The following is a 22,268-nucleotide window of genomic DNA, read 5'->3' as shown; positions in this document are numbered from 1 at the left end:
TTATTATTCTGCTAGCTTGAACCTTAAGCCAGCAGAATCGCTCCCATTAAGGGTGGTTTGGTGGTGAAAAATTATTAGGGTGGTAATAAATTAGTGAAAAATAGGTGAAAAATTATGCCATCAAAAAAAGTTTCTTTTTTGAATTCTGCTAGCTTGAATCTTAAGCCAGCAGAATCGCTCCCCTTAAGGTTGGTTTGGTGGTGAAAAATTATTAGGGTTGTAATAAATTATCGAAAAATGGGTAAAAAAATACTACGTAGGTTAAATTGGATTCCGCTCATGTGTCCCCGCTAGCTTAAGGGTCCTCAGCAAAACCATTATGCAGCATCGATAAACTACGAAGAGCATTCTCATTACTTATTTGGGAACTGTCCTTAAAAGTGATTACATTAAGTGATGGCCCCATCCTTTAGGGGTGCTAAAATCCAGGGTCTAAAATTGAAAAAAAAAATTATTTTTAAAATAAAAGATGAGAAATTAAATAGGATTAGGTATAAATACACACGAAATTTTATTAGTACCTATATGATCCAGTTACTGCCTATTCTAATACTAATTCCTATTTACGAGAACGTCTCAGAAGTCAAGCGGTAGTTTCTTGATTTTTCCTGTTCAGACATGAATATTATATAAAAGCGATGCATCTCCAGACTCCATAGGTGTTTTTAAACCGATTAGTTCACTGGACCGTGAAACAATTGCATGAAAACAAGTAATTAATAAAAATTAAAATTAAGTAATCCTATTAATTTTTGCATTTAAAGTTATTTGCATTTTGTCAAGTGTTATAATTAATATTTTTTTGTCCTGTCATGTACAACTTTAAAAAAGTAATTGGTTTTTTATCCATAACTCGCTTAGTTTTTATGCTATCGATCTTTTTAGAAAACCATTTTGTATGATTTTTAAGGGCTATAAGATCAAATTGAGGTAATCTTGCATTTTAGGTAGACCTAAGCTGACAAGTAGATGCATATATGTAATGATAAGTTTGATGCGCGGCGTTACCATAATAACAAGTAGTATTAAAAAATGATGAGTTTTATGGAAATATAAGTAATTCATTAAATTAAAGAGAATTTTAAATCATAAATGCCATGTTTCATGTTTGTACATAAGTACATATAAAATGGTATACAGATTGCAATAAAGTATACTAATTCGAATTATTCGAAATATGGTAAAAAATCAATTCTTTTTTTAGGAATACAATTTTATAATTGATTTTCGTGCCTAATAAAAAATATTAAGTCTTAAAGCATTTAAATATAAAATTAAAGGAGAGTTGTTTATTATGGGTAAAAGTTCTGGATCTGGTTTTGTAATAATCTTTATTTGTTAAGAACTTTATTGTTAATTTAACTTACACATTTTTGTAACCAATATTTTTTTTATTTTAACTTTTATAAAATTACTAAATTTAAGTCAACGTTTCTATTTACTATAATCAAATCATCGTCAAACAGCATTATAAATTAAATTAAAGAAAACTTGTAATTAAAATTAAAATTACCTGTTTATTTTTATTGTATCATAGTACAGAATAAGTTACTTGTCACCTTACGCTTAACTAAAATGCAAGATTACCCAAATTAGTTTAATATTTTTTCTACCTTTCTTTTTGAAAGGGTTTAAGCTGAAAGGGTCCGAACAAATTGCTTTTTACTCAAATATCCAAACTGGGAGCTTATTATTGTGCTTACTTTAGAAGTTAATTCCTAATTCCCATTAGTACTAATTAGTTATTTATTTGTTTTTTCAGGATGAAAGAAAGAGACCTTCAGGTGCGAAGTTTCGCAAGCAAAAGAAGAGACTACAAAAAAGAAAAAAAATGGCTGGATCTTTAAAGCACTTCTTGCAAAACCATCAAGATTCCACGGAGGGCACGGAAACTATCGATTCGAATCAATTTCAAGATTCTGAATCCATAATATCAGTAACCATGAGTTAACTATCTGAAATTTCAACAGAGGCGACCACGGTACCATCAGGTCCTACAATAAGTGGCGGCGATTATAGCAGCAAAACAGCTTCTACTGATGCAGAGCCCGATGAAACGATGACACTATCCTCGTCTACAGCACTTGAACAATCCAATTCAAGTAATTCAGCTTGTGTAAGAAGTTCGGTAAATACGGTAATGTCAGCTACCAAAATATCTGCTGCAAGTGACGCTTTCAATGAACGCTTTAATGAGGCTAGTGTCGATATAATTCCGTCCGACCCTGGGTTTTGGCCTGAAAGAATCACCTGGTTCGCCCTTGATAGACATCAGTTTTAGCTTTTTTAATAATAAAGATAGGAGAAAGTTTTCGTGTAAATATTTTGTAAGAAATATAGCAAATGAAGAAAAAGTCGAAAGGATTTGACTTATTTACTCCATTTCTTAAGGTTCTGTATTTTGTTTTTGTTGTAAGTTGTTTTGTAAAACTCCTAACACTCTTTATGATACAAATGGATTATCTGATTAGCAAAACTTGTGTTTGATAATGAAGAGACACGAAATGTAAATTTTACACAAAAGTTATATGAACACTTAAGAAAATTAAAAAAAAATGTTGGAAACATCTATGGCCGTTAATGCTCATCACCTGTGGATTTTAGAAACCGAAAAAATATTGACACGATGTGTTGAAAAGATTTATTGCGATTGTTAAGTATTTATCTACAACATGCTTGACATTTTAAGGTTATTCTAAATTACTTTTCGAAGATGACAATGGAAATTTTCTTAAAGCTGTTGAGCTTTCTTAAATGGAAACTTTCTTAAAGCTAAATCATTTCAAAAAATTCTTGTGCAAGCTAAAGAAGTAGCACTCGAAATTGAAAAAGACTTTTCACCATTACCAACGGTCAGGAGGAAATTTAAACCAAAACTATTTGACTATGGACACCGAGATGAGATCTCTTATGATCCAAAAATGGCCTCTAAAATTAGTTATTTCTTAAAAATTATAGATCAAACTTTAAGCTCTCTAAAAATCCTATTTGACTTATTAAATGAGTATAATAATATTTTCGAATTTTTTAGCGACATATTCAAATTAAGTGACTACGATCTTATAAAACGTTGTGCTGTTCTTGAAGAACGATTGACAGATCAGAATAACAAGGATATAGATACTGACCCATTAAGTATTTTACAATATATATTTGAAAACAATTTAATCTCCACCCTTCCAAATGTAAGCATTTCACTAAGAATTCTTTTGACATTGCCTGTATCTATATCTTCTTCTGGTGAGCGATCTTTTTCATAATTAAAAATTATTAAGAATTATTTAATATCGAAGTGTTAAGAAAGATTGTCTGGGCTAGCAATATTATCAATTAAAGAAGAAATTTTTAATGGTATAAATTTTAGTGAACTAATTATTGAATTTTCAATAGCAATGTTGAAAATATCGGTATTACAATAGCTATTTTTTATTTTTTTATTGTACCTAGCTATAATTTTTGATTTTTTGATAAAATTACCTATTTGAAATGAAATTAGGTATTTTTTATCAGAAGTATCTGCATATTTTTTTAAGTATCTAAGTATAAGTAGAAAGTAGTACTTATTTTCTGCTTTATTTCAAGCACCTACCTACCTTAAAAATAAATAAATAAATATGATTCAAAATGCCTTAACACTCTCGCCACCAAGTGTAACATTAATGCAGCCTCTGTATTGACAAGCGTGTAATATTAATGTACACTTGCAGCGTTTCACTTAAAACGCTTGTATATCAAAACTGTCACACTTCTAGCGATCTCTATTCTGTCTTTACTTAAAGACAATTACAGAGAAAAAATAAATGTGGACAGATTCATCGATGATGGTAAGTACAATAAAATGTTGAAGTTGTGGAGTAACAATTATGGTTTTATTGATAGCTACTAATAATTACACTATATATATATATGTTGGTTAGATAACTTTTTACAATAGACTGCGCTCAAATGAGGTCAAATTCACAATTTATAATTATACAAATAATGTGTACCTCAGCACAGAGGTTAATGCTTCTATCATACTAGCAAAATTTTAACTATGAGCTTCTTCTTAAGGTGCCTTCTCCATTACTGAAGGTTGGCTATAACTACAGCAAATTGCTCTCTAAATTGAGCTGTTCTTAGTATCGAATGTGTGTACATGCCTGTCCAGTCTCTTACATTCTTCAACCAGGAGCGTTTTATTCTTCCTGGACCTCTTCTTCCTTCCACTTTCCCTATTATTATAAGTCGTAGGAAGTTGTATTTTTCTCCTCTGTAAGTATGTCCTAGATAACTCGTTTTTCTGTTTTTTACAAAATTTGGGAGTTCTCTCTCAGTAACCATTCTTCTTAACACCTCGTTGTTGGTCACGTGCTCTGTCCAAGAGATCTTCAGCATCCTTCGAAAAACCCACATTTCAAAGGCTTCTATACACCTCATACTTGTAATTCCGAGAGTCCATGTTTCCACTCCGTATAGCAATATGGAATAAATAAACGTTTTTACAAATTGGTATCGGATATCCAACGATAACGTAGAGTTTATTAGGAATTTTTTCATTCGTTGAAATGCGGACCTAGCATATTCTATACGAGCACGCATTTCGACCTCGTGATCAAGATCGTTTGTTATCTAGCAATCAAGATACTGAAATCTTTGTACTAGTTCTATCTGTTTGTTATAGATACAAATATTAATGTCGACATTTGGTGCACGTGTAACAGCCATTACTTTTGTTTTATTTGTATTTTTATTTAGTCCCAAGCTATATCCCTCTCTGGTTATGACATTCAAAAGTCGTTGTAAACCCTCAGCACTGTCCGCAATAATGGCGGTGTCGTCTGCGTATCTTAAGTTGTTTACGTATTCTCCGTTTATTTTTATTCCTTCTTCAATATTTTCGAGGGCATTTTGAAAGATATTTTCGGAATATATATTGAATAACAGTGGAGAAAATATACAGCCCTGACGAACTCCTCTTTTTATTGGCAATTCTGCTGTCAGACGATTGTCTATTTTGATCGACGCCATTTGATCCCAATATAGTTTTTTAATAAGTGCTACAGTGTTATGGTCTACAGCTATGCGCTTACCCTACAATTTAATCTAGGCCATTATAGCAACACTGAGGAAGTTCAATTAGAAATATTGTTCGACAATTTATTAAGTGCAGGTTTGCAGGTGAATGGACTTTAATTATTAAAGTATTACTCGATATAGTTTTACAATGTTTCAGTTATACACGGTGAAACTAATTAAGGAATTAATTTGTGATTGAACACTTTAATGTATGTTGCAAAACCCATAATATTCGGGTAGATAAGTAGACTGGCTATAAAGGATAAAATTAGAAATTAATATATATATATATATATATATATATATATATATATATATATATATATATATATATATATATATTGTTGGGAAGATGGTTATAATACGTTTAACGCCAAACTAGTAATCATTAAATACCCAGAATGATTGATTTTCAGGTTAGTTGAATAAGTAAGACATCAAAATCAAGGTATACTCTTGTTCAATGGAAGTCCGTCATTGGTCACGGTAGCCTTGGAAACAATTGAAATGTTCTGCAATTTTGGTTAAGACTGTAAAGATCCCACTGATCTGTTCCGATCATTTGTATTTGACTGTGATCTTAAGTATTGTGACTTAAAAATAGCATTTGTTGTTAATAATCCGTCATTTAATTTTTGTATGCTGAAGATTTACAACCATTGAAAATTTATAAACGAATGCCAACCTTCTGAAGGCAAGGTCATAATAATATATTTTTTAGACAATGAATGACATTTGCTCATAGAGTTTACAGCACCTAGAGTATACATGAACGCAAAGCTGTATAATAAAACTTTAAACAAGCTCCATTAAGCAATAAGATGAAAACATCATAAACATCAATAAGATGTGTCATTCTTTTGCAAAAGTAATTAGAGAAAACCTACAATGAAAGCCTACAACCTATAGTTCCGATATATCGCCTTGCGATTTTCACATCTTTAAGCCACTGAAAAAGGCTGAAAAAGTAATCGTTTTTAGTAGTTGGACGAAGTAAAAAATGCCGTTTAAGAAATATTCTGGCAACAGCCATAAATTTTCAAGTAGAGTATACATCAGTTGTTGAAACATAGGGATATGTGCCTTAATTGTAGTGGTAAGTATTTGTAGACATATTTGAAAAATACAATTTTTTTCTCGGTTCAAAATGGGTTTCAAATGAACAAGCCTCGTAGATACGGTGAGAGATAGTTAAAATGAGACGTCTGTGAATAATGTTTTTATTTTTAGTTTTGGTAAATAGCACAATATTTTGACGCAAACATAAAATTTCTGTTTCCAAAACATAGGTTCTATTAAGTATTAAGCAGTACCTATTAAAAACAATCAAATAATTTATTATACGTAAATATTCAACAAAAATCTTAGCTAAATATCCCGTTGAATTAAAGAAAAAGTGTAAATTGATTAAAAATGAGTGTCTCATTAGGAAGATATATATTTATAATCATTGACCCAATGCAAGTGACATAAGTAAAATTAAACAAATAACAGATAAAAATAAAAATATAAATTTGGCGTATAAGATGACCTTCGCTGTGTGATAGAAGAGTCTTCAAAATGAAGACATCAGTTTTTTATTTCATAGCACTTTGTTGTTGCTGTTCAGCTGAATTCAATATATTTCAGTTGGCCAAACATGCTATCGACATCGGATCTTCAATTACTAAAGACGTGCTCAACAATGTTTTAACAGTTAATGATCTACCAGAAAAAATTCCCGTTCCAGAAATTATTAAACGAGAAGGATATGAAGTGGAAAGCCACTTTGCCACTACTCCAGATGGCTATATACTAAATCTTCACAGAATCCCGCATGGTAATATTTTTATAATTAAATATTTTGAATATTTACTATTATTTTTTATTTAGTTTAATTATATATGTTTGGGTTACTGGTAAATAGGATTAATAGGGTAATAATTAATTGATATTGATTAAATTGGTTAATATCTTTAAGGGAACTATTAAGGCAAATATATGCGTTTCTGATGCGAAAAGAGAAAGTGTTGAGAATTAAGAATATTATAGAGACATAGAGTATATGGTAATAATCTTATTTGATCAAATAGTGGGCTAAAATCGAAGGTGTTTGTTTGAAAATAAAATATTCCCATACTTTAATAGTTGTTTATACGGATTTTTCTTAGTCTTTTGTTTTATTGTAGAATATATTATCTGCACGTCATTATGAAGTCGTTTCTATTTGATGGAATTACTAACAAAAGTAGGTAGCAGATATATAATGGATAGTAACTTAACACTTCGCCCTTCTTTGTATTGGTGATTATTGTTCCGGCGGTAAATAGGCCAGGGAAATAAGCAAAACAAGTACCCTGTTTGTGACACTAAACCGGCCAGGCAAACAACCTATGTTTCCTGTATTCGATTTTTTTAAATTAATTAGTTATATGAACTTTTTGGGTAAATAACGAATGTGAATTATTAAAATAAATAAAATATTAAATAAACCAACTAATTTGATTAAATAATTTCTTTCAATTTTTTATTTTTTAGTAATATTTGAGGTAATTTTTATTGTAAAACATAAATATTTATGATTCATTCTTCTTCATCAAACTTCGTAAATACTTTATTTAGGTATAATCGATTTTATAAAAAAACAAATCATCCTATTCAATTATTTCTAAAATATCTAATTGGAAATAAAAAATCTCAAGTAAACTAGGTTTGACTTTTTACTAAACATGCTAGATGGGTGGCTTTTGTCGATTAAAGTCGATTTCATACCCACATGCTGAAACTTGTTTTAATCGATATATTAGAATGCTAATTATGCTTTATTGAAAAGTTTACCGAAAATTTCATGGCAACCTATTTATGTATATTAATTTTGAAACAAACTGTACAAAAAATATGATATGAAACCTTAAGTTAAGTAGTATAAAAATGCGCAATTCAATTATGATTTTATATTGCAAAAATCAGTTTAAAATCTCTTATCATAAACAAATTGATACACTGTTGCGTTTCGGAATATATAGACTTCTAAACTTTAACGTTCGAAACACATTATTTATTTCTTACCCACAAGCTAAATCTTGTTTAACAAAAAAGAATATGATGCTGCAATATTACAGCAAAAATTTTATCCAAAGCGTACTTTCTGCTGTGAATCTGCTTACTATTATTACTACTATTAATAAACGATATAATTAATTCTTTTGAAATAAAAATTGTCATAAATATTTATAACCAATAGTCAATAAAATTTTTAGTGTAATTTTGTAGTATCATATTCTTTGGATTTAAATAATCTTCAGTCTGTGGGTAAGAAAGAAACAATGTATTTCGAAACGCAACGGTATATCCATTTGTTTAAGGATATTTTAAACTGACATATATCATATAAAATCAAAATGGACTAGTGCATTTTGAAACAAATGCTTTAAAACTAAAGTTACCCCTTTCAACTCATATTTTTTGTTTTTTAATTTCGATGCGCAAATTATTGAAAAATGGCCTCGAAAAACGTTATAATCAACTTTTTTAGGCGTTTTTAATTGTTTATTTACATTTTATGTTTAAGGTAAGTATTTTACAAAAAAAAAACTTTTACAAAGCAAATAACTTTTGTCTTAGAATAACTCAAATTAGTAAAAAAAAGTACTTTTGAAGCAAAGAAAACATTTTTTTTATAATTTGTTTAAAAACTTTTATATAAATAAATAACAACAAATAAATAATATTACATAAATAAATAAATAGTAATAATCATAACTATTTATGTTTTAAAATTACGTCAAATATGACCAAAAAATTAAAAAATTTAAGTAAAAAATTGTTTTATCTAATTAAATGGTTTATTTATCATTTTTTTTATTATATAATACATATTCATATTGTTAGTAAAAAGTACATCAAAATTAAAAAAGAAACATCAAAATCCATTAACAAGAACCAGAGATATAGTGAACATCTCTTTTCCACTTCATCTCTCCCGCAAGTTTCAAAGCTGGAAGATTTAGAGGACCATATTTTGAAGTTTTGTAGATTCCGTTGAAAGGCAATGTTTTTCGAATTAAGCACATTAAAACTTTAAAGTGTGTTCTTTTAAATGACGCCATTGCTTAATAATAAACTCATAATTAATATAAGCAACGTTGCTGTCAGTTTAAAAAAAAAAGAAAGAGACCAATTTCGTTCCAAATTGTCCCAGGACATTGTTTTCTTTTTTAAATTTTTAGAAAAATGCAAGCTTTTTAAATGAAAAAATAATTTTGCAGGCAACAGTTAAAAAGTTATTGTAATTATTGTTTATAAGCAAAAATTGAAGTTTTTGCAAAATAACTTTGCAATATTTAAAATCATTTTTCTTCACTTATTTTAATAATATTGATATAATAGTCTTTCTTATTTCATAAGCTATTTCTAGCATTATTGTAACTTCATCATTTTCTTACTTATATTGTTGCAAAAATAAATTTAATTTGAAATAAAAAAAAAATCAAAAACTCTTAAACTATTTGACCGAGCGCTTTGAAATTTTGATTATATTTTAAACACCCAATAATCCGTGTAATATGAAGATTCTAAGTTTATTTTTAATAAAGGTATTAACATTTATAAAAAACCGAAATTTATTACTTATTTTGCAACTTTCCAAGCAACAAATAAGGATAAACACATTTAGAAAAAAAAATGCCATTTTAAAGGTTTTTATATGACTTATTACTTATTATAAGTTTATTTCTCTTAAATTTGTTTCAAATACTTCACTTCTTGCTGATAGACCAAAAAAAAAAAATGAAAATTTACCGTTTTTGACCTTAATTTGTTAATAACTAAATGAGTCCAAAAAATCGTCTGCAAAAAACCTATGGGTTCTTGTTAGAGAGGCCCATACTAGCTTTTCCTGTAAATTGTCCTTTACAGATAAGATGTACTTTTATAAGGATTGCCTATAATACCTAAATATAGGGCATTTTGATTTATTTCGATTTTTCTAAAAATGTAGAGTTTTAGAAAAAATTAAGTATCTACAATATAAGTATAAGAATCAGGGACACATTTTTTCTTGGTCCTTATTAATGGACCATTTATCATATTTAAATAAATGTTTATTATAACAAAATTTTTTACAGGTGGTCAAAATATTAGATTGTTTTATTAGCAAATTCAAGCTAGTTGTATTAACGTACTTACTTTAAATGAAACACCCTGCATTTTATAAGTCTGTCATATGAAAAATTTACTTAGCTTTCAATCTATATTGGAGTTTCCTATACATATATCCTTTTATTTTCATTAATAAACCTCATTCGTCATCAATAAAATTTAAATTTTTATCATTTTATCACACAGGATGTTTTATTATTTTAGTTGAATTTGGCGTAGGTACATGTAATATTGAATAATACTCTTATTCGTAGAATATAAAAAAAATTTTCAGCTCAACTTAGACGCCTCAACTACAGACGATTCTAATAACGAATTTAGCGTTATTGGCCCACTAATAGAAAACCAACAGACAAGTCATCGGGCCATTGTAAGTGTATTATACAAATTATAGAAAAGCACAAATTTCGTCCCTATAAAGTATAGTTGCATCAAGACCTGTAGAAACCAGATTTTCAACAAAGAATCGATTTTTGTTTATGAGTTATGGATAAAATAGCATCCGATGAAGATTTTTTGATAATGAAGTGATGAAAATCGTCACGTCTATTGTACACTCCATCGTCACCACAGGTGTTCCGTGAATGTATGAGGAGGAATGATAGGATCGCATGTTATAGATCCTTATTTTTTTGATGGTATGCTATCTGACCTTCTTAATCATATACCGCTAAATATTAGGCTTAAAATGTGGAACTTTTTTACAGACGAAACGATCTTCTAAAAAACAAATTCAATTATCTTTAGAACAAGGTAGGTGTCACTTTGAACAATTTCTTTAATTTATTTCTTTATTATGGAAATTTATTTGTTTCTTGCTTTTTCATTTGTCTGTTTTTTATAAAATATTTTTTAAATATAAAAATACCGAGCCTTATTGTACAGTTAAATATTTATGTCATTTTAAAAAGAGTAAAATTTGTGGATGTAAAAAAAGTAGTTTGGTCCACCTACACACTAAGTATTTTTATTGGGATTGGGATATCACGCATTTTTTTAAGTTTCAGCCTGTTTTGCCTCTTGAAAGACCTTCGACAAGAGGGCACAACGATTCAAATAAAAATGAAGTGTTTTAAATTTAGTTAATCGTTGGGTTTACAATTATATGCAATAAAAAATATTTTAAATGTCTTCCAGAATACGATATAATATATACGGTATAGCATCACATAGAATATTATTCAATGTCACATGTAGGCCAAATTCAACTAAAATAATACAACACACTGTGTGACAAAGTGATAAAAAATTAACTGTTATAGATGACAGTATCTTGTCTAGGTATATAATTGTTAAAGCTTAAAAATTAGGAAATCTTTAAATACACCCGCGATCATAAAATTCGGGTCACCTTGAAAATCACCGATATTTCATTTTTAACGAGCTTTATCGTAAATAATAATAACACAAATACAAACTAATGCATGTTTCTGGGAATTGTTGTCGGCTTAGCGGTTTCCTTTGCAACAAAGAATTGCAATAGTGCCGATTTCGCGGCAAAGCGCACACTTCCCAAAATGAACGGTACCTGTAACTGCCGCTTGTTTTAAATGTCTCATTTGTCCTTCGACTTTCTGTTCAAACGCAACGAACAAACGTTTATTATTGCCACCATTAGTGTTTATTAGTGCCATTATTAGTGTTTATTATTGTTTATTTTTTGCCAAAAATACCCTTGACTGTTGATGAAACATCACAAATTGTTGCACTTGTGAAAGACGGTCACACTCAACGGCAAGTCGCAAGAACTGTTGGCGTAAGCCTTTCTACGGTTCAACGAGTGTTTCAACGCTTTCAGGAGAAGGATTTGCTGTCCAGACGACCTGGCTCTGGACGAAGAAGAATGACCACGGTACGAGATGACCGTTTTCTTGTGTTTCAGGCTTTATGAAACCGGACCTTAACTGCGATTATGCATCGAAATCGTCTACAGGAAGTACGAAATCGCAATGTTAGCGTTGCAACAGTCAGGAAAAGATTTCGTTCTTTTGGACTATCTTCTCGGGTAATAGCTGCAGGGCCGCCACTTTGCCTGGCGCAGTAGATAGATAGTGTTCCTTCTAGAGCGGAAGTGACGTCACACGTCGATCGTCAAGCGTACGTATCCTCATGGGTCAAGACCACGCCCCCCTCGTGACGTAGGAACGTGCCTAGGATCTCGAGGCCACGCCCCTCGACCAATGGTGACGTAGGAACGTACCTCGTGTCTCTAGACCACGCCCCTCGGCCAATGGTGTCGTAGGAACGTCCCTCCATGTCTTGCTGACCAATGGTGGACGTCCTCGTGACGTCGGAACGTGTCGTCGACCAATGGCAGCATAGCAGCGTCAGTGGTGGGAATAGCAACACCCCCAGCGACCAATGACAGCTCAGAATTTGAATAAACATCATAGAAATCTCGGTATAGCGATGAGGGACCAATGGTGACAGTAACGCCCTCCTCGTGACGTCGGAACGTATCGTCGACCAATGACAGCATAGCAGCGTAAGTGGTGGGAATAGCAGGCCAATGGTGACATAGTAACGCCCTCCTCGTGGCGTCGGAACGTGTCGTCGACCAATGACAGCATAGCAGCGTCAGTGGTGGGAATAGCAGGCCAATGGTGGCATAGTAACGCCCTCCTCGTGACGTCGAAACGTGTCGTCGACCAATGACAGCATAGCAGCGTCAGTGGTGGGAATAGCAGGCCAATGGTGGCATAGGAACGTCCCCCAATGTCTTGCTGGCCAATGAAGGACGTCTCCGTGACGTCGGAACGTGTCGTCGACCAATGACAGCATAGCAGCGTCAGTGGTGGGAATAGCAGGCCAATGGTGGCGTAGGAACGTCCCCCAATGTCTTACTGACCAATGGTGGACGTCCTCGTGACGTCGGAACGTGTCGTTGACCAATGGCAGCATAGCAGCGTCAGTGGTGGGAATAGCAACACCCCCAGCGACCAATGACAGCTTAGAAGTTGAATAAACATCATAGAAATGGCGGTATAGCGATGAGGGACCAATGGTGACATAGTAACGCCCTCCTCGTGACGTTAGAACGTTTTCCTCGACCAATGATGCCACAGAAACGTGTCCTCGACCAATGGTGGACATCCTCGTGACGTTGGAGGCCAATGGTGTGCATCAACGGCCAATGAGAAAGACGTGCATCGACTAATGGGGGAGTCGTACCACAATATTAACGAAAAGACGCCCCCCCCCATTCCCCCGAAAAGACGCCCCCAGTCCCCCCATTCCCCCCGAAAAGACGCCCCCCAATAATAACGAAGCTACACGTCAACGTAACTAATGAGAACGATGTTCAATCGCTGGTCGGTGACTGCGTTCTATGAATTGACAAAGAGAAGAAGACGAATGATAGACAAAGAGAGCAATTTTTCCTCGTATTTTTTTGTAATTAAAACCTACAACCATTAGCGTAAAACTTCTAAATTTTTTCAATTTATATTTTACGAGTAACCTCGTATATATTTTATCGATTACCATAATAACAAAAATTCGTTTATTTTTCAATTTATACTTTACATGATCAGTTGAAATCTTTATAAAATAGATCTTGCTACTGAGAATAATGACATCATCGGATACGCCGGCTATTAAAAATTTCTCACGCGATCACGATATATAGCCGGAAAACACGTGCACTTTCCAATTCTAGTGATTGTAAGATAAAATATATTCGCATGGAGGCAGGAAACAGGTGTACATTCCGTTCTATTTAATAATTAAGCCCGGCATGTGATGCATAAATGAATAGTCTTACGAAATATTGCGCAACATAGTTTTAGCGTGGGAGAGGCAGATAAAAAGCAGATGCTCTACATATCATCAGTTCAATTCTGATCATCCTTCAGACAAGTTGTGTGTTTTGTGCAGCGTCACCAATTATACAAAGTACCGTTCGGAGAAGTTCTGTGTTTGTGAAGTGTCGGCAATTATATATACAAAAGTAAGTTTAATAATACTTAACCTTTTTTTATATCATTTAGAATTCATCATCATCTTTACTAATTTCCATTTCTTAATAATTTTTCTGATTTAAACATTTTATTGAAATTACTTGGTTATAATCTCTGTTCTAAAAAAAATGTTTGTAAATAGTGCGGTATTTGTAATTTTAAGTTTAAGTTTTGCAAAATAGTATTGCTAGTTAAAAATATTTCATTGTTAAATTAAGAAAATATACATATTATAATAGATAGAATTTTTGTAAAATAATATTGCTAGTCAAATATATTTCACTGTTAAATTAAGAAATTGCTAGTCAAAGATATTTCACTGTTAAATTAAGAAAATACATATTGTTGCAGATGGACCTAAAAAAGATTAATGCATCCTCTCTGCTTACAGAGAAGAAAATCAAGACAATTAGAAAGCTGAACAGCCTACCCGTAGGAGTACCCCAGAAGATAATTGCGGCAAGAGAAGTCGATACGAAATTTGGGGAATCCATCCTTCTTGAATTAGAAAAAGAGGTGACGTTCTTGCCGCAAAGGGTGGTTGAACTCTACAGGCCTCATTTGGAACATTTCAGCGAGGGAAAGTACAGCTTGGTGTTCCGAGGAAACGTTGCCACTAGAAAGGTGCAGCCAGCCGCCTCGTTTGAAATAATAGAAAATTAGAGGATTAAAAAAATATTGGTGAGTTTTTCATTTATTGATTTATTGCTTTTTACTTAATCATGAGTAACATTGGCGATCTTAGTAGTGACATTGTACAACATTTAATTAAAGCGCGTGATGTTTTGTTTCGAAATTATACACCGCGAGCAGCGAATATTTGGTTAAATCACATTAAAAGACATTTGGCTTTGTTTACTAAAGCGATTCGGTGTGGGGACTTGGAATTAGCTAAATTACGGCAACTACAGACAAACGCGGGGCATTTAAAGACAATTAATTCGGAAATTCAAAATTTCGGTCTTCGCGTGGGTGGTGGAACTACTAAACATCGTCGGGTTAAATGGGAAGATGTAAATTCCGCATTCAAGAGTAGAATTAGAACAGGCATAATTATTAATCTAGGACACAAAGATTTAATGCAATTTTTCGGGGATTGTTTTAAGTTATTTAGATTTTAAAAAAATTAAATATGATAAAATGTAATATGAGATTATGTGGAGAATTTATTAGAAAATCAAATCAGGGAGGTAATATTAACCAATTTAAATATTTTAATACCAAAAACGAAGCCATAGACGCAGGAACGGACTTGGTTTTATGGTTTCCCACAAACATAGTCGATAAATTAATGTCTAAGCTATCGGAATTTGAAGAAACGGGATCAGGGTGGGCTTTGAAAAAAATAGTTTCTTTACAAGTCAATATAAATAAATATGAAGTGAGAAATGGAGCTTCGTCGTTCATTAGACTACCAGAACCAATCCAAAAGAAGCACGCATGTATTAATATTAAAAACGATGATGAAGCATGCTTTTTTTGGAGCATAGTTTCAGCGATTTATCCAGCTAAATGCAGTTCAGATCGTACATCTTCATATCCACTTTATGCGACTGTCTTAAATATCGATGGGCTAGAGACACCTATGACTATAAAAGGTATTTCAAAATTTGAAAAGTTAAATAATATTTCTGTAAACGTGTACGGGTTAGAAATGAATGTTGCTAAAGAGAGAACATTTTACGTAACAACGCCGATAAGGTTATGCAAAACCAAATTAACTAAACATGTAAATGTATTGATTGTACAAGATAAATATTTTCCAAAATTGAATGACTACGAAGCACCTATGACTCACGATGAATTTGTAGAAATTAAGTATCATTATTGCATGATTAAAGATATGTCTCGACTTATGTCCAGGCAGTTAAGTAAGAACCGTAATAAAAAATTTTTATGTGATAGGTGTTTGAATTATTTTCATAGTTTTGACAGATTAAATGATCATGCAAAATACTGTGAGAAAATTAATGAATGTAAAGTTTCTTTTCCATCATATCAGAATGTTGAATTTAAAAATCATATTTATAAACAAAGAACTCCTTTTGTAGTCTATGCCGATTTTGAGTCAATGTTGCACAAAGTTAAAAACAGCCCATTAGAATGCAAAACAATTAAGTATCAGCAGCATAAAGCCTTTAGTGCAGGTTATTACGTAAAATGCTCTTACGATAAATCTCTGTCGTTTTACCGAAGTTACGCAGGTGAAGATTGCATGGAGTGGTTTGCCAAGGAAATGACGTTGTAGGCGGCATTTGTGCAAGGAAAAATTAAAGATATTGTACCTATGAATGTCACACCCAGTTTTAATGCATCTAATTGTCACATTTGCGAAAAAACGTTTTCAGATAAGGATGTAATTGTTCGTGATCATGACCATTTTATCGGAGATTTTCGAGGATTCGCACACCAAGTGTGTAACTTAAATTTCAAAAAACTTTTCGTTGTCCCAATTTTTTTTCATAATCTTAGCGGTTACGATTCGCATATGATGATTAGAGATCTTGCGAAAAATGGTAGTATCAGCTTACTACCAATAAATAAGGAAAAGTATATTTCATTTACAATATACGATTCTGAGGTCAGTATTAGGTTGAGGTTCGTTGATTCACTGAGATTTTTAAATTCATCATTGGACAAGTTGGCTGCCACATTGCAACCTGAGGATTTAAGATATTTAGCTAGCGAATTTCCAAATACCACTCCCGAACAAATGGAATTATTGAAACGAAAATGCATATTCCCATACGAATATATTGAGTCTTTCAATAAATTGAATGAAACGCAACTACCATCAATTGATAAATTTTACAGCTCATTATCGGGTAAACACATCTCCAAAAATATGTATCATCATGCTCAGAATGTTTAACAGTCATTCGGTATTAAAGATATTTTGGAATATAGTATGTTGTACATGAAAACTGATATTATGTTACTGACTTGCATTTTTGAAAATTTTCGACAAAAATGTCGAAGTACATACAGTCTTGATCCTGCATGGTACTATACCATGCCTGGATTTTCTTGGGATGCAATGCTTAAATATACTGGATGTAAACTTGAACTGCTGAATGATATCGATAAAATCATGTTTATTGAGAAAGCTATCCGAGGTGGTATAAGTCAAGTAAGTAATCGGTATTCTGAGGCAAATAACAAATACATGCATAATTATGATCCATCAAAGCCTAGTAAATATGTGCTATATTTAGATGTCAACAATTTGTATGGTTGGGCAATGTCTCAATTCTTACCATATGGGGGTTTCGAGTGGGTCGATACCAATATTGATGTCTTGTCTATTCCTGACGATGGAGATACAGGATACATACTACAAGTAGATTTGGAATACCCAGAACACTTGCATGACTTACATCGAGATTTACCGTTTTGTTGCGAACATCGTGTGCCACCAAGAAGTAAGCTTCCAAAACTTATGACCACCTTGTACCATAAAAAACAGTACACTTTGCATTATCGCAATCTAAAACAAGCTCTGAATGCAGGACTCAAACTAACAAAAATCCATAAAGTGTTGAAATTCAAACAGAGCGCTTGGCTTAAGCCATATATCGATCTTAATACAAAATTGCGAACTGCAGCAACTACAGCATTTGAAAAAGACTTGTACAAGTTAGCCAACAACGCCATATTTGGTAAAACGATGAAAAACATTAGGAAACATCGCATTGTAAAACTTGTATCAAAATGGGATGAAAGATATGGAGCGAAAAATTTGATTGCTAGTCCAAGATTTCATAATAGAACTGTGTTTAATGAAAATTTAATGGCAATCGAACTTAACAAAACAGAGCTCATTTTCAACAAACATGTACATCGGCATGTCAATTTTAGATATATCCAAAGTGTGTATGTACGATTTTCATTATAACTTTATGCTGCCATATATGGGAGTTGAAAATTGTAAGCTAATGTATGGGGACACTGATAGTTTTATCTATGAATTAAAATGTGATGACGTTTACAGAGATGTTATTAGAGCAAATTTATCCAAATTCGATACATCAGACTATTCTGAGAATAATATTTATGGAATACCACAAGTCAACAAAAAAGTTCTAGGAATGATGAAAGATGAGGCAAACGGTCGCATTATGACTCATTTTGTCGGACTTAGATCTAAAATGTATTCGTTTAAGATTAGTACGACGGATGAGGATCGAAATGCATTTTGGGATAAATACAAGAATAATATGGATGATGCAAATATTGAAAGACTTGCAAATAATTTAGGCGTCACAAAAAAATCTAAGGGTGTAAAATATTCAACGGTAAAAAATGACATTACTTTCGATGATTATGTTAAGTGTTTAAACGAATTTACAACTAAAAGTGTTTCCCAATCAACGTTTCGTTCCTACGCCCATGATCTTTTTACATTAACACAAGAAAAAATTGCATTAAGTCTGTATGACGATAAACGTTACTTGCAACAAAATTCTTATGACACTTTACCTTGGGGTCATTATGAAACCACAATGATTGAGTAAAAACAAAAATTAATAAATGAAAACATAACCAATTTTTTTTTATAGCTTTATCAATCTCCACACGAAAATGGACCGGCTATTTTTAAATGAATATGTAGATCGATAATTGTAATTTTGTTAAAAATCAATTTGTAATCATAAGTAGAAAATAAAAGCTTTAAAAAATTTACATTGTTTTCCTGTAATTTTAAGTCTCAGCTTATCTTTTCCAGCGTTGTGAGACATTCAACGTAAAAATAAAAAAGACATGTTTGCATAAATAGCATTTATTTTGAAAAAAACATAAAATCATTTACAACTTTAATTTTATAATAATATAAATATTCTCTTAAAGCATGACTTAACAAAGTGTCTGTGGAAATTTCGCAAAACGCAGTTAAAGCTTCAAGTGGTCCATATAAACTGCTTCTGCTGCAAAAGTTTGATTTTATCAAATCGATAACATTTCTATAATAAGCATGAAAGTTTAAATTATCCAATAACGATACACGATGACACACCAGATTGCTGTTTACTTCTAGGATTTGGTTGACATCACTTTCATCTAGATAGTATTCCAGACCATGCTTTTCAATAACAAGGAACTTGGTTGAATCATACACTATTTGTTTAATTTTACAATAGTCTCCACACTGAAACTCGATAGGATTGTAATCATCTTGAGAGGTGCTGTTAAAGAAATCGCTAATCTTCTGCTTAAAAACTCCGATTATATCAGCCCACTTGAACGTGTTTAAACTAATTCTTGCATTCTTGTTGTGCTGACACAAAATAATGGCTGATGAGAAATGACGAGCTGGAGAAAGGCCAACTTTGATTATACAGTTGTCAAGCGGAAAGGATGCTTCTAGTAAATAATATGGTTCATTGTTGGCTGCTTCTTCGAATTTCGCCAAAACTCTATCTAATTCAGCATCATAATCGATATCATCTGATGGTGAATCAGCAGCTACCACCATATCGTCTGATGAACTATAACCACTATCTTGAGAACTCATATTGATGAACTGGCAGGAACAACTGGGCATGAGCTTGCAGCATTTATGAAATTTATACTTTTTGTCACCCCCACTCATTTACTGTATATCTACGCGGTGTATGTAAAATTAGATCCTAAATGATATCTTTAACGTTAATCCAACTATTATGGCTACTATCGAATCCCAACCATTGAACATACATCTTATTTCCACGTCTGCGCAGTACTTTCTCTACTAAATATATGTCTTTATTTTTTGTTTTCTGTAATTCTTCTTCGTAGAATGCTCCTTTGATAGGCGCTCCAGTCATATCTTTAATCAAGTATGTTGTGGGATTCGTTATTTTAATTTCAGTAATTTTAAACAGTTCTGTTGTCCAATTCGGTTTATATCCCTTATCGAAAATGTGTTTATTTTTACTAATGTGAACCACGTCACCAACTTTCAATTTTCTTGGACCGGCAATTTTCAAGTGAGTATAATATTTTCGTAGAATTTCCTTTTCGTTAGATTTATTAACATCAATAGGTCTAAGTCGAATTTTGCTGTGTTTCGTGTTGTTGTACTCTTTTGTAATTTGAGGCAAGATATCAATCCATTTGTAAGTTCCATTAAGACTGAAATACTTGTAAAGTTTTTCCTTCAATGTTCGAATAACTCGTTCACATATGGCTGCTTTTTTAACACTAAAGGTATTATAGTGATTAATACTATGCTTTTTCATGAGATTTTGAAACTTGGAATTGAAAAATTCTGTGCCTTGGTCTGTTTGTAAATTTTTCGGACATCGTCGAGTATGAGCGAGAATATCCGAAAATGTTCGAGTAATTTCCTCACCTGTTTTCGTCTTTAATGGTCGAGTCCACACAAACTTTGAAAAACAATCAATTACAACAAGAATGAGCTTGTAAGATTTATTTTGACTGGCATAAGGCCTCATCTCAGCAAGGTCCATTTGCCACAAATCATCTAATCCTTTAATGATTGTTCGTCGACGAGGATAATTTTTTCGTGCAGGCTTGTGTAGCTCGTTAACTAGTTGTATCTTCTCCTCGGTAAATGCCATGTCAAGCTTCCAACGATTCGATCCTTTGAACTAACGCTAATTCGTTGTTCCGTTAGCTTTATTATGTAAGAGGTAATCTTCCATTACATTAAGACGCTCATCTAAATCATGTAAATTAAGATCCGCTGTTTTAATCTTTTTTTCTATTTCCAACGTTTTCATCATAATTTGTGCATTTTGGTTGGCGGCATCTGTAATATTCTTCGTCATTTGTTGTTTAAATATATCAAGATCATTTTTAAATTCATGCATTTGTTTTGATAAATCAGATATTTTCGAAGCAGTCATTTTATTCTCATCAGACAACTCGTTAACTTTTTTACTTAAATTAACTTCTATTTTACTAATGGAGTTTGAGATTTTTCGTTCGAGTTGAGTATCTTTTTGAATTCTATTTTTTTGTATCAAGTTAATCTCTTTTCTTAGAAAAGTTTTCGCACGAACAATGCTGTCATCTACATATTTCTTATTGGAAAGATGAATACCTGCTACAGGAGGATCTCGTGTAATGTCCTTATGTACTTCATGTATCTGGTTTTGTAAATCCAAAATGGATTGCTTTAAGCCTTCACTTAGCTTTTTAACAACTTGTTCATTAGAACGATAATGATGACGACCAAACTTGTCAACACTCATGTTGGAAATGATGTTCCAATAATCCAAACATTAATATATAATATCTGCTTCACGTAATTCGTTGATATTGGCAACAATTTCGTTATTGTGGGATGTGTTTCCTGCTTCTTGGGAAGCAACCAGCAATTTGAGTCTATCGCATAGTTCGTTTGGATCATCCCAATATACATATTCAATATAATTATCGTTGTAGATCAAATGAGAATTATCGACGAGCCCTGACCCTTTGGAGCTAGATGGTGAAGATAACGATGTTCGAGGAGACGTTGTTATCGATGATTAACGAGTCGTTTTTGCTAAACGAACAAGACCTTCGAAAGGTTGTCTTTTTAATGCAGTAGATCGAGTTTTCGGTGGCGATTTCTTTGTTGTTTCATCGGTAGGTTTAAATAGCGGTTTGATAATATGATGATATTTTTTCCCAGTTGCACCTTTAAGACGACCTTTGGAATCCAGATGAACTTCTGTACTATTTAATAAACTTTTATAGTGCTTTAAATCTGTATCATTATAATCTTCAGGGTTATCATAGAAAATTAGTTGGTATAGACCCAGCGTTCCCGGCACCCATCCTCCTTCCCCACTACCATCACTGATGACTTGTATACTACCTTTGTGTTTGTTAAAGTTTATTCTGCGTTTACCCAACATCCAGCCAATTTCATCATTGTAAATAGGTCCATAGTTTTTATCAATTTTATTATCTTTCATCCAAAATTCTTTTATATACTTATGGCTCATTGGAGGATATTGCTCAATATATTCATCAATAGCCTCTTTCGAAACATTATTAGGATCAAACATTTCATGTTCGTTAACTTGGCCGATTGATACTGCATCGGAAAATACATCGTCATCGCCGGCTTCTTTTTTTATCTCTTCCTCCGTTTTCACCTCTTCTTTTTTAACGTGTCTA

General features: G+C 32.3%; 1 protein-coding gene across 1 annotated transcript in view; it reads left to right on the top strand.

The window, feature by feature from the left end:
• The first annotated feature begins 6,571 nt into the window (after positions 1 to 6,571).
• Positions 6,572 to 22,268, top strand: part of LOC140447696 (lipase 3-like) — a 70,435-nt gene continuing 54,738 nt past the window's right edge. Inside the window, exon 1 of the mRNA XM_072540494.1 lies at positions 6,572 to 6,877. Within this exon, the coding sequence (XP_072396595.1) occupies positions 6,619 to 6,877 (259 nt within the window). The 5' untranslated portion in view covers positions 6,572 to 6,618. The remainder of the gene's footprint in view (positions 6,878 to 22,268) is intronic.

This window comes from Diabrotica undecimpunctata, chromosome 8 (genome assembly GCF_040954645.1).
Source record: "Diabrotica undecimpunctata isolate CICGRU chromosome 8, icDiaUnde3, whole genome shotgun sequence".
NCBI lineage: Eukaryota > Metazoa > Arthropoda > Insecta > Coleoptera > Chrysomelidae > Diabrotica > Diabrotica undecimpunctata.
Note: the sequence above shows the minus strand (reverse complement) of the source record. Positions and strands in the feature narration are given on the sequence as shown.